Source organism: Chelonoidis abingdonii, chromosome 15, assembly GCF_003597395.2.
Source record: "Chelonoidis abingdonii isolate Lonesome George chromosome 15, CheloAbing_2.0, whole genome shotgun sequence".
NCBI classification, from domain to species: domain Eukaryota; kingdom Metazoa; phylum Chordata; order Testudines; family Testudinidae; genus Chelonoidis; species Chelonoidis abingdonii.
This window is the reverse complement of record NC_133783.1, coordinates 17,542,537-17,556,254: the sequence shown is the minus strand read 5'-3', so window position 1 is coordinate 17,556,254 and position 13,718 is coordinate 17,542,537. Positions and strand designations below refer to the sequence as shown.

At 39.8% G+C, this 13,718-nt stretch overlaps 1 protein-coding gene across 5 annotated transcripts in view; it reads left to right on the top strand.

The window, feature by feature from the left end:
• Positions 1-13,718, top strand: part of RHOBTB1 (Rho related BTB domain containing 1) — a 68,176-nt gene that overhangs the window by 42,468 nt on the left and 11,990 nt on the right. For all 5 annotated transcript variants that reach the window (XM_075072583.1, XM_032784981.2, XM_032784980.2 and 2 more), the window contains 3 exons: positions 7,977-8,162; positions 9,789-10,762; positions 11,197-11,315. In XM_075072583.1, coding sequence (XP_074928684.1) covers positions 7,977-8,162; positions 9,789-10,762; positions 11,197-11,315 — 1,279 coding nt within the window. The remainder of the gene's footprint in view (positions 1-7,976; positions 8,163-9,788; positions 10,763-11,196; positions 11,316-13,718) is intronic.

The following is a 13,718-nucleotide window of genomic DNA, read 5'->3' as shown; positions in this document are numbered from 1 at the left end:
AATGTCTCTGTTTTCTTGAAATTCTGCCTCAAATGGGGATATTGTTGCCTCTGTGCCAAGCCACAGCAGATGTCTGGGACTTGCAAGTTGGTTTCCCTTTGGAAGAGAAATCAGTGACAGGAAGTCCAGGTATATTTTTAGTACAACTTGTTATTCCTGTGCATGAACAGAGGTGGTCACAAATGGCGGCATGCAAGCAAATGCATCTTTAAAAAATCTGACTCCCAAAAATAATGCCCAGTTTTACAGAGGCAGCTCTGCCTCAGGGATGGACTCTAGTTAGATTAATGCAGAGAGGAAGCTCTTCTACTTGCAGTAGCTCCCCCTGAAATAATGCACATCACAGAACTAACAGTACAGTGTTTCTTTTAAGGGTAGTCCTGCACTTGAAGCAGGTAGCAAGCTAAAAATGCAGCTAGAAGTGGCAGCACAAACAGGTGCCCTGAGTGTGTGCCAGTCTGAGACTCTAGGTACCTACTTGAGGTGGCTAGCCCTCACACTGTTGCAGGCATGCTCTATTTTTATCACACTAGCTAAATGAGGGCTAGCACGAATATGTCTCCCTGAACTGGAAATCACACCCTCAGCTTGAATTGTAAATCTGCCCTAAGACTGAACATGGCTTGCATGCTGAGAACAACTTGTAAGACTATGTAACAGCACCATCTGGCGCTATAACAATATTTTATAGCTGGGGGACCTGTTTGATTGGAGAAGGAAAAACTTTACATTCTAGAAAGAGCAAATTGTTTTCCAGAAAGAATACTGTGCTTGTGTCACTAAGCACACTGATATAATAACCATGTAAATTAGTGGATTTTGTATTTTAAATGTTCAGTAGGTATATTCTTTGTCCATAGCAACATCTTGTGTGTCCATGATTGTTGTTAGGGTCAGAAAGACAGGCTACGACATGCCCATTTTGCTCTTAAAAATTATTTTTCTCATTTCATAGCCAGTATTAGAAAAGCTCCTATCCAGAGCTCTAGTTGCCTCTGACATGATTAAAAGTACAGTAACTTTAAAAAATAAATCAGTAGCTCTCACCTGAAAACCAGAAAGTAATTTAACATGATGAAATCAAACCTAAACAGCAACCTGTTTAATCCGCATATAGTTCTTAGCATGCCCCCCCCACCCCCACCCCCCCCACAAAGTCTGGGGAAGTAGATGGGCCTTTCAGCATGCCCTGATGATCAACAAATTGGGATATTTCAGACTGAGGGATTAGAAAGGAAGAGAAAATTTTAATGTGTTCTCTCATGTAGCATGCCTTGCAGTCATCCAATGAAGAGGTGACATCTATGTGGGTAATGGTAGCTGGATCTCAATCTGAAAGAAATGTTCGTAATTTCCATCTATCAAATTTTTCAGATGTATGTTCCATTCTCTCCTGTCCAACCGCCTGAGCGGGGGAAAATAAGCTGGTTTGCCTCTTTTGGAGGTGCAAAATCCTTCCTTCAGCCATAGTATGTCAGTTATTTTGCAATTATTAGTGCCACCCGTAGCCAGTGTGGATAGTTTGGGTTAATATTTAATATGGTTGACACATTCGAAACCATAAGGCAGATGAGGATTTCAGATCCATATTTAATACAGTGTTGGTTTTTATTAATAATTTATCTCGAACTTTTGATACATCTACAGCACCAGAAAATAAGGATTTCATCTTTGAGTCAGTGACATCACTTAACTTTGTATCCTGTGGTCTTTGCCACTGAATCTCAGTATATGTAATAAGTGTAATTATACACCATCATTAGTAGTTGACAAAAATCTGTATATTATTTACCCAGATAAATTTTATGATGCACTTTGAAGAATGCTCCATAATAGAAGTTCTAAACTAGCCTCTAATGCTAGAGCCAATAGAAAAGCTTCTATCAATTATTCTTAAAGTGGGAAGATTTTTCCCCTTATTTTTCTTCAATAAAATTTTCACCTACAATGTTTAAAATCCACACACTGTGGCATCAATAGAAAGTAGAATAAAACTTGATTGTAAATAAAAGTGGAACTGATTACTCCTTTTTCTTTGTCCAAGCTGAGAGAGTGATGCCAAAGTAAACAAACCACATAAAATCTAACTTCTCTTTGGAAATGTGTTGGGTTTTTTTTCATTTTAATTGTCTTGGGTGATTTTAATAACTTTAGTAAGGATTTTAATGTTTGGGGCTGTTAATGCATGGCTTTCAACCAGTTTCCCTTTTAATTAACAAAAATTTAAGCTGACTGTTGTACTTCAGTGGATAAATAAATGAGTAAATTTGTGTAGTCCCTATGTTACAAGAAGTTACCCAGTTAAAATATGTGCCCAAACAATGTTCTGCTTGTGTTGACAGTTCTTCTTCCCTGCATTTTACCCCCACACATCTATTTTGGTGATCGAAATTCTCCCAGCCTTACTCACTGACTTCAGTGAAGCTGCTTTTATTTGAGTATGGTCAGCAAGATTTGTCTGTCTACTTGGGAGTCAGCACACCTGGATCCTATTCCCAGCTCTGCCACCTGTGGCGTGATCAACTCTCTTGTGCCTCTATTTCTGTTCCCGTCCTTTATCTATCTTGTCTGTTTAGCTTTTAAGCTCTTTATAACAAGGACTGGTTCTTACTATGTGTTTGCACAGCACCAAACACAAAAGGGACCCAATCTTGGTGACGCTAGCCCGTAAGGCAATATAAAGAATAAATCTATAACATATGTGTTTTCCTTCATGCTGTTTTTTTCACTCCACTAGGAATACAACAGAAAATGTTAGATCCCATAATTCTCAACAAACATAATATCATACTGATACAGTTGAAGGAACCAGCTTCCCCCACACCTCAACATTATGCGTGTACTACTTGGATGGTTCATCTAGCTATATATTAAGTTTTAATTGGTAACCTCTAGGGCTGTCAAGTGATTTTAAAAGATTAATTGTGCGATTAATAATCACATACAATTTATTTAAATATTTTTGTGTTTTCTACATTTTAAAATATATTTTCAACTACAACACAGAATACTAAGCGTACAGTGCTCACTTTATATTATTTTATTACAATATTTGCACTATAAAAAAGAAACACAAGAAATTGTATTTTTCAGTTCAGCTAGTAAGTACTGTAGTGCAATCTCTTTATCATGGAAGTTGAACTTACAAATGTAGAATTATGTACAAAAAATAACTACACTCAAAAACAAAACAGTGTAAAACTTCAGAGTCTACAAGTCCACTCAGTCCTACTTCTTGGTCAGTCAATCACTCAGACAAACAAGTTTGTTTACATTTGCAGGAGAGAATGCTGCCCCCTTCTTATTTACAATTTCAACTGAAAGGTGAGAACACGCGTTCGCATGGCACTGTTGTAGCCACATTGCAAGATATTTACATGTCAGATGCCCTAAAGATTCATATGTCCCTTCATGTTTCAACCACCATTCCAGGGGAAATGCATCCATGCTGATGATGTTTCTGCTCAATAGCAATCCAAAGCAGTGCAGACTGACACACATTCATTTTCATCATCTGAGTCAGATGTCACCAGCAGAAGGTTGATTTTCTCTTTTGGTGGTTTGGATTCTGTAGTTTCCGCATCGGAGTGTTGCTCTTTTAAGACTTCTGGAAGCATGTTCCACACCTCGTCCCTCTCAGATTTTGGAAGGCACTTCAGATTCTTAAACCCTGGGTCGAGTGCTGTAGCTATCTTTAGAAATCTCACATTGGTACCTTCTTTGTGTTTTGTCAAACCTGCAGTGAAAGTGTTCTTAAAATGAACAACGTGCTGGATCATCATCCAAGACTGCTATAACATGAAAAATATGTCAGAATGTGAGCAGAAGAGAGTAGGAGACATACAGTTCTCCTCCAAGGAGTTCAGTCATGCATTTAATTAATGCGTTATTTTTTTAACGAGCATCATCAGCATGGAAGCATATCCTCTGGAATGGTGGCTGAAGCATGAAGGGGCATATGAACGTTTAGCATAACTGGCACATAAATGCCTTCCAACACTGGCTACAAATATGCCATGTGAAGACTCTTCTCACTTTCAGCTGACATTGTAAATAAGAAGCAGGCGGCATTATCTCCCGTAAATGTAAACACATTTTTTTGGCTTAGCAATTGTCTGAACAAGAAGTAGGACTGAGTGGACTTGTAGGCGCTAAAGTTTTACATTATTTTATTTTTGAGTGCAGTTATGTAACAAAAAAAATCTACATTTGTAAGTTGCACTTTCATGATAAAGAGATTGCGCTACAATACTTGTATGAGGTGAATTGAAAAATACTATTTCTTTTATCATTTTTACAGTGCAACTATTTGGAATAAAAAACAATAATATAAAATGAGCACTGTCAACTTTGGATACTGTGTTGTAATTGAAATCAGTATATTTGAAAATGTAGAAAAACCATCAAAAATATTAATACATTTCATTTGGTATTCTATTGTTTGACAGTGAGATAAAAACTGATTAATCGCAATTAATATTTTTTAGTTAATCACGTGAGTTAACTGCGATTATTTGACAGCCCTAGTAACCTCTGATCATCAAGCTGAGACTGACTTTAAGTTCTGTCCTGTATCACTATAAAATTTGTTAGATGTTTAGTTACAGTTAGCGTGTATTCAGCTGTCAGATATTGACACAGTAAGATACTCACAGTTTTCTTTCTGGCACCACTAACGAAATTGAATTTAAACAGTAATAGCAGAGATTAAGCCAGATACTTCATGAGTACACACTTTTTCCCCCTTCCTCTCACTTTGTCAAAGTTCCTTAGCCCCCATCACTTCACCTTACTATTTTTGTCAACTGCCAAACTGTGTGATGGTTTTGTGACCTGCACAAATGCCCACTAGGGTCTGGGTTGGCTCTGTCAAACTTATTGCACTTGAGACCATCTGAATTTGGAGCAAGCGCACAAAAGCATATGAAAAGTTAGGGTATATGCTACCTACCCCTCTTTGTTCAACTAATAACTTTTTGAAAAATGTAAAGTTCCTTTTCTTTAGATATTATGGATGTGCTGTAGTTTATATAAGCTATAAATTCAGAGCAAGAGCACTTCTCTTGTATTAAATGTGAGCTCTCAGCAGTATCTGCATTGCATGTGGCTATTTTTAGAAACTGTAAGTCTTGCTAGATATGTGTCCTCAGTGAAATGTAGAAAGCAGCAGTACTGAACAGTTTCATTAATGATTTAAAAGGCCAATGTTGAGATTCACGTCTTGCTTTATCTATTCATTACACAAACTGCATACACAATAAATTTGTGCTAAATTAAAGTTTAATAGAAATGAGATGGGCAGCTTATTGCTCAGTTTAGCTGCTGACTATTCTGTTGATGACTCTTTAGGGATAACAATTGTTTTTAAAAAAATAAGTCCCCTTTCTCTCAATTCTTCTTAAAGCTACTAGTCAGCACTTTCCTTTTCCTAAGAGGGGTATGCAATTTATATTACATTCACGATGCTTCAAGCATCTGTCAGCTGAGGGACCAAGAGCTGGGAGCCAGTTTCTAATAGCAGTCTCTCAAATAACGAACAATGATTTAGGCCCAATTCAGGAAAACCCTTAAGCACATGCTTAAAATTGTGCTTTACGTGTTTTCCTGAGTTGGTCCCCTATCTTTTGAGAGAAGAATGGTACATGAAATGAAACAGTTGTATAGAATTGTTTGCTGCAAAAAATTATCTTGACTCTTACAACTGCATACGCACAGACCCATACACACACACACTGTGACAATCTCTTATGATAAAGTATTTTTCCTGATAGCTACAAATAGTGATTTTTATCAGAATCTCATTTTAGTTGTTGTTTGTTTCCCTACACTGTTATTTTTTGTTTGCTTTTTTTAACCTGTTTCATGATATTGTTTTTGGGGTGGAGGTATTTTGTCCATATTAAAGAAATGGTCGGTGCTGGAAATTCTTCTTCAGTTACAATTTTGAAGACTTTATTAAAGATCTTGGAGGAACTGTCTTGCCGCCACTGCACACAACCATAAATGCATTTCTTCATTACAGTTTCGAGAATGTGACCTGTGTGCTCATTTGGCTATCCTGAAGCTTTTCACATTTTTACTGAACTGCTAGGTGATGCTTTGGGGTTCAACCCAAACCAGTAAGCAGAGGCGGTGGGTTATATTCTTTTGTAGTGCCCGAGCTCCAGCAATATTCAGGGCTGGGGGCTCTGCTCTACCCATATTTGGAGCTGGGTCTTTCCCCTGCGCCCCGCCGCGTCCCTGCCTGGAAGAAAGCAGCACGCGCCTCTCATGCCTGCTTGTGCTGCCTGGGTAGCACATTCCTAAACGGAGCGGCAACCAGCAGCAACTGCTGTCTGCTGCCCCAGGGTCCCAGTGCCCCCATCCACTAATGGCAGGGCAGGCTGCCCTTACCCCCCCCCCCCCCCCCCTAGCCCTGAGCCTCTCCAACACCCCAAACCCCTCATTCCCAGACCTCATCCCCCTGCACCCTAATCCTCTTCCCCAGCCCTGAGCCCCCTCCTGCATCATGAACCCCTCAGCCTCAGCCCTCATTCTCCCACACCCTAATCCTCTGCCCCAGCCCTGATCCTCCTCCCACGCCGCAAACCCCTCATCCTGACAGCCCTCACTCCTGCACCCCCTCCTATACCCAAACTCCTTTCCAAAGCCTGCACCCCCCCTTTGCACCCCCTCCCACCCACAAACTCCATCCCAGAGCCTGCACCCCTCACCCACCCCCTTCCCCAGCCCAGAGACTGCACCCCTCCTGCACCCTAATCCCCAGCCCAGGACCTGCACCCCAGACCTCCTCCCCTCACCCAACCCTCCTCCCAGAGCCTTAGGCAGGTTGGGGGCAGATTCTGGGCACCACCAAAATTTCTACAAACCTGCCACCCACGCCAGTAAGCAGGCCCTGTACCCCTGATGTCTCTGTGCTGTGCAGCTTTTTCAGAGCTTGACACCAGCAGCATGCTCTCACAGCATGATTTAACAGATTAGAGTCTGTTGTTCAAAGTGTTTTTCACCCAGTCTCTTTTCCAACGTGGCTGGACCCTTCACAGAGCTCAAAGTGCTTGGTTCCTTAGTCTCTTTAGGTAAAGGATGCTAAAATGGCTTTTTCTTCTCTCTGCTTATATCTGTCAAAGTTTGCTGATCCTGCTTCAAGAGGCAGGAAGGCTTCCTGGGGATGCAGTCTCCATCGCCCAGTCAAGATTATTAAGTGGTCACATTTCCCCACTTACTCGCCTGGTGGCTTTGTTTACCTTGCATGTAAATGTGCTTTTCTTTGTTTTTGGTCATACCTTGTATAATTTACATTGGAGACACGTTCAAGCAGGTGGAGCAACATTCCTTTGTCTGGAACAGGCATGGCTTAGGCACTGGTTGCCAAATACATGTTAAGAACATATTTCCAGCACACATCTGTGAAGTCCTTTGTGAGTTTACCATATATACATCATGCAAGAAAATAAATCATCAGTGAGTTATTAGTTTTCTAGTGATATATTACATGTCAGCTTTTGGGTATATATCATGACCACAGTGTGCCAACTGGCATTGGGATGCTGTTAGGGTGACAATGACCTGATGATATGAAATTTTGATGTCAGTGACCAGAAATGTGTTTGGAGGTGATGACAATCCGGGAGAGTCAAAATAGAGAATAGCAAACTCTAGCTACTGTAAACGTCTACAGAATAGACCAACACTCTGCTTGTACATAATTTACATTGAATCTGGAATGAAGAAGCTTTCTATGTCTGATATGTTGTGTTCACATGCTGTTGTGTTGGACTGTAGCTTTTATAAACCTGATGATGAATAAGATGTATTCTAATATCAGGGACTTAGTGTGTTTTTGAAAGTGTGGTTGACCAGTGTCAGTGAGGATTAATGAAAATACGTGAAGCTGCAATGGAGAGATTAATTTTTATTACAAGTGTGTGTGTATATATATATATATATTTTGTTTTATTCTTTTGATTTCATTTTAGGTCTGATGTAGTTGTTCTGTGTTTTTCAATTGCTAATCCTAATTCCTTGAATCATGTGAAAACAATGTGGTATCAAGAAATCAAGCACTTCTGTCCTCGCACACCTGTTATTTTGGTTGGCTGCCAACTGGATCTTCGTTACGCTGATCTTGAAGCTGTTAATCGAGCGAGACGGCCTTTAGCAAGGTAAAGTTTTCTAAAAAATTAACATTTTAAAAGGTTCTGGGTTTTAATCAAATATACTATTATTCTGAAAAGAAATTATGCTATCACCCAGGATTGTCTGTTTGCCTTAGTTTCCCATCTTATAAAATGAGGATAAATAACACTGTTTCACATCCTGTCTGTTCCCTTGTCTGTTCATACTGTAAGCTCTTAATTAGTGAAATACTGTTTGACAATGCATTTTCTACAGTGTCTAGTACAGTAGGGCCTGATATTGGTTAAGCCATCTGGGCATCACAGTAATATTTAAATAGTGAGCAGCAGAGATCTTGCGTAAATTCCAGTGCCAAACGCATATGCATCATGCCATAATGTATTATTCCTGCCAATTGCCACTTTAGCCAGACACACCATAACTTTGGTGTTTGGGGGTTAGTTTGGTTTTTGAAAATGTAACCCTAGAGCACGGCACAGAGCAAAGTGGGTATATATTTTACATAGAAAAAAAGAACACATTAAAAGAAAGTCATTTATATTGCAAAGTCAAGCATGCAATAGTTAGGAACACACATATCGACTGTTGCCCTTCTTACTTTAATTCTCTCCCTTTTGCGCATCCAATCTGTGTGTGTTGAATTATTTTCGGGACCTGTAGAAAAAATACTATATGATCATGAAACTTAGAGTGTCCCATAATGTATGGGGGTCTGAATTAAGATTTTGTGAGCAGCTGTAAATCCTGGCATTCTCTAACTTTCAAATGCTTGACTGTCCAATCTAAATAATATCTTCTTCATATCTGCAATATTATTTCCTAATATTTTGGTTTTTTAAACGATTTTTTTTTTGAAAAAAGTATAACAGCCGTCCATCACCAGTCCATCATCAACAGGATTTGAACCCTGAACCTTTAGCATAGACCTTTTACTGCTTGAATTATGGGACTAACTAACTACATTAACTGGCAACAGGAGAAAGCTCTTATCCCAAGAAGGAATGAGCCAGTGGGTCATTTGAATGGTCAAGTTCACTCCTGCCCCATGTGCCCCCAAAGGAATGGGAGTAACCTGCTAGTATTGTATGCTGGGTCTGGGGAAAGGGGATGTGGCCAGGCCAAGCAGACCCAAACCCAGCTTTCTTCTCTTTTTCCCTCCCCACTTTCCTGTAGCTGCCCTGCCAGTTCTCAGGCAGTCAATGTATATGCTGATGCTGCTGGTTTTGGCAGTGTCATGGGCCTGGCTCTTCAGAATGTCGACGTTCAGCTATTATTTTAGCAGGCTGCCAGTTTTTTAAATTCAGATAAAGGTGAATGGGGTTTGAAGGCTTGCTTCATATTGTGAAATAATGTCTACCTATATTTCAGTAATAGGGTTATATTACAAAGTATCTACCAAATATAAACTTTCTTACTAGACTATCTATTAGGTAATTTTTTGAAGTGTCTAGTACAATGGTTGCAGATTTTCAAGGGTCTTCATGAGCCATGCTAGCTACCATTTTTATTTTTATGAACCGAATAATATGGATAATACATGTTCTTATTTGTGCTCTTGATTTTCTGGAATGTGGTTAATGACAGCCCTGCTTTGTGTTTGAATTTTTGTTTTTTGTTGTTTTTGTTTTAATTGTATTTTATTTTAATCCTAGGCCTATAAAAAGGGGAGATATTTTACCACCAGAAAGAGGCAGAGAGGTTGCCAAGGAGCTTGGGATACCATATTATGAAACTAGTGTATTTGACCAGTTTGGAATTAAGGATGTTTTTGATAATGCAATCAGAGCTGCACTAATATCCAGGAGACACCTGCAGTTCTGGAAATCACATTTAAAGAAGGTCCAAAAACCTTTACTTCAGGCTCCGTTCCTACCTCCAAAGGCACCTCCTCCAGTTATTAACATCCCAGAGTGTCCTGTAACCAATATGAACGAGGCTGGATATTTGTTAGACAATCCATTGTGTGCAGATGTTATGTTTGTTCTTCAGGAGCAGAATCACATTTTTGCTCACAAGATTTACCTAGCTACCTCCTCTTCAAAGTTTTATGACCTTTTTTTAATGGAATGTGAAGAATCTCCAGACTTCAGTGAAACACAGTGCAGTACAGATAAGACCAGGAGGGACTTCCTATCTAGAACAAGTCATCTTGAAACAGATGATGACAGGGATGAAGCAAATTTAAAAACTTTTGATGCCAAACTTCCAACACCAGAAACGGATGGGCCCTTAAAAATGCTAGAACTTGAAACTGTGGAAACTAGTTCTACAAGGGGAGCTTTGTCCTCCTTGGGTAAAGGGTTTGTTAGTATGCATAAGGAAATACAAATCAGCCCTGTATCTAATAGGAAATGTCCTGTAACTGTGGTCAAGATGGATTCCTCTGTTCAGCCTGGGCCTTTTAAAACTGTTTTACAATTTCTGTATTCTGGGCAACTGGATGAAAGTGAAAAAGATCTGACAAGATTAGCACAGATTGCTGAAATCTTGGAAGTATTTGACTTGCGGATGATGGTGGAAAATATTATGAATAAAGAAGCCTTTATGAATCAAGAGATTACTAAAGCCTTTCATGTCAGGAAAGCTAACCGGATAAAAGAGTGTCTTTGCAAAGGTACATTTTCTGGTGAGTAAATAAACTTTCATAGAAAAGGCCACAATTCGCCTCTCACTTATGCCAGTGTTATGACACCTGCTTCAATAGTTATTCCTTACTTAAGTCAGTATGAGAGGGGCAATGGGCCCAAAAGTTTACTATATAACTGAAGGCCAACATTTTCAACAATGGGAACCTAAAGTTAGGCGCCTAAAATCCACATTTAGGCTGTTAAATAAGGGGGCAGATTTTCAAAAGTGCTGAGTTCCCATTGTCTCCTGTTGAGGTCAAGGCTTTCATAATTGCTCTTCACTTACCTCTATAAAATCAAAGACTCTGAAAAACATCAAGGAAGCAATTCCTTACTAACAGGTGTGTGCTTCTTGCTATGTCTTGAACTAGTAATAGGTTCCACTTTAAGCACTGACAATTGTAGTTATGATTGTTTCTTGATCCCATGACAGATGTTACATTTAAGTTGGATGATGGAAGCATAAATGCCCACAAGCCACTGCTGATTTGTAGCTGTGAATGGATGTCTGCTATGTTCGGAGGATCATTTGTTGAAAGTTCAAACAGTGAGGTATTTGTCCACTTTGATAATTGTATTTCATGTATTTTTTTATGGGTCGCTATTTTCAGCATTGTGATACTCTGTGAAACAATTATTTATTTAAGACTTAGCAGACAAACTCTTTTGTGTGTTTATGTGTAGACCAGAAGTGTCCTTTATTTATTGGGACATTAAGTTAGAATACGTTGAACAACAGCTTGCCCTCAGCAGTATGTTATGTTGCCACCAGTGCTTGCTGTGTCAGCAACTTAAAATTTTTTAATTTTGAACTCAAAGTTGTTTTCAGGTAACTGGTTATAAGTCAAGAAGTCTCGAGACAGTTTTTTACATTCCTAACTTTAAAAAAATAAGTTTTATTAAAAGTACAGATTCATAAAACATTTTGAAGTTATTTTTCCATAGTATGATCTAATCACTTCTAGTATTTTTAAAAAGAGGAGAAGAAATCCATTTAGGTTAACTTATAAGAGATTGAAACGATTTAACTACAAACCTTTATTCCCCCCCCCCCCCAGCAAAAGTTCTATCTAGATGCCCTGTTTTAAAAGGGTTTGCTCTATCTTTCCTTTAGCATCTCCCTTCAAAAAAAGTGTTTCATTGCCAATTCAGGCACAACTCCTGGGCCTACATAACTACTTTTCAGAAGGAATATTGCTCTCCAAACTGTGTAAGTGTTTATATGACAGCATGACAGCTCCCAAGTAGTCTATGTCCTAGAATGTGTTATGGATTTCTTCAAAAGTGTTTCAAAAAGTTGGGTAAATATATATTTGCATAATCAGGGCCATCACAAAATAAATCATTCTGCTAACCCTTTGAGAGGATTCATGAGGTTGAGTTTAAAAAAAGGCAATATTCTTGTGACCATGTGCCTGGATGGCCACACTGAGAATGCCACAGTCAGGACAGACTGCAAGAAATAGGGCACACAATTCCCAAAAGCTGGAGGTTTCTTCTATAATGAGATTCACCAAACCGGTAACAAAAGAGTTTCTGCAATACCACCCTGGTTAACAAGGAGCAAAGCACAGTCCCCTTTAGGCATTCCAGCCCTTGGCTTCCATCTAGACAGCCAAGTCTAATATAGTGAGAGGTTACTGAAAACCTGATTCACCATGTGTGAGGTTCACCAAACCCAAAGGACCAGGCACTTAACTCCAGGTTAATATGAAACTTAGATCCTACCCAATAATCACACTGATGCCAATCCTTTACTGACTAAAAACTAAAGATTTAATAATATAGAAAAGAAGAGAGTTATTGAATGGTTAAAGAATCATATACATACCAGTGATTTTCAGTGTTCATAGCTGAGGATCATAGCAGCGATAGAATAAACTGCTGGCTTGTAAAAGTCGTTCTGGAATCATCCCAACAAGTCAGAATCCAAAGGCAGCTTAAATGTAAAGTCTGATATAAAGCCTTTCCATGTATTTTCCAGAGTATTCCAAATAACTATTTGGAAGATCACAATCTCAAGGCATAAATTTTCCCTGTTCAAAGTTCAGCAGACTTGAGATGATAGGATCTGGCCTGAGGCTTCTCTTTTATAGCTCTCTAGCAGGCTGACAGAAATTGTCATAGCAGGTAGGGAGGTAAATATTGTTTTAAAAGTTAACCATTTAAACTAAAAATTTATTTAGTGTAAACAGTTAACCGATTAAAGAGTTGGCATGGCATGGTCAGCCTGGGGATTAATGGTTAAGGCAGGTTAACCGGTAAAACTAATGATTACCGATTTTAACGTTTCACATTCCTAATAGCAGGGCCTTCCCATTAAGAGGAATAGGCAATGCAGAGCACCTTTGCTTTGAAGCTAATCTTCTATTTCCTATGCATACATAGGTAAACTAATTCCACTCATTCACATAAGGCAATTAGCAGGTCTTCCATTATAACATAGATAGTTAAGCTGAAGACCATGTAAATCAGTGGTTTTCAAACCGTGGGTTGTGACCCACAATTGGGTCGCAGAATGGAAGGGATTGGGTCATGGCAGCTCTGGTCAGCACTGCTGACAGGGCCATTAAAAGTCCGATTAGCGGTGTTGCCTGGCTAAGGCAGGCTAGTCCCTATCTGTTCTGACGCCGCGCTGCACCTCAGAAGTGGCCAGCAGTAGGTCCGGCTCCTAGGCAGGGGGGCGTGGGGCTCCGTGCACTGCCCCTGCTCCGAACACTGGCTCCGCACTCTCATTGGCCAGTTTCCGGCCAATGGGAGCCTGGAGAAAGGGGGACCGTTCCTATAGGTGAGAGCCATAGGGAGCCACTTGCGCACCTCCACCTAGGAGCCAGACCTGCTGCTGGCCGCTTTCTGGGTGCAGCACGGTCTGTGGTGCCAAGACAGGTGGGAAGCCTGCCTTAGCACTCCCACTGACCGGGAGCTGCCAGAGGTAAGCCTGTGCCCCAATCCCCT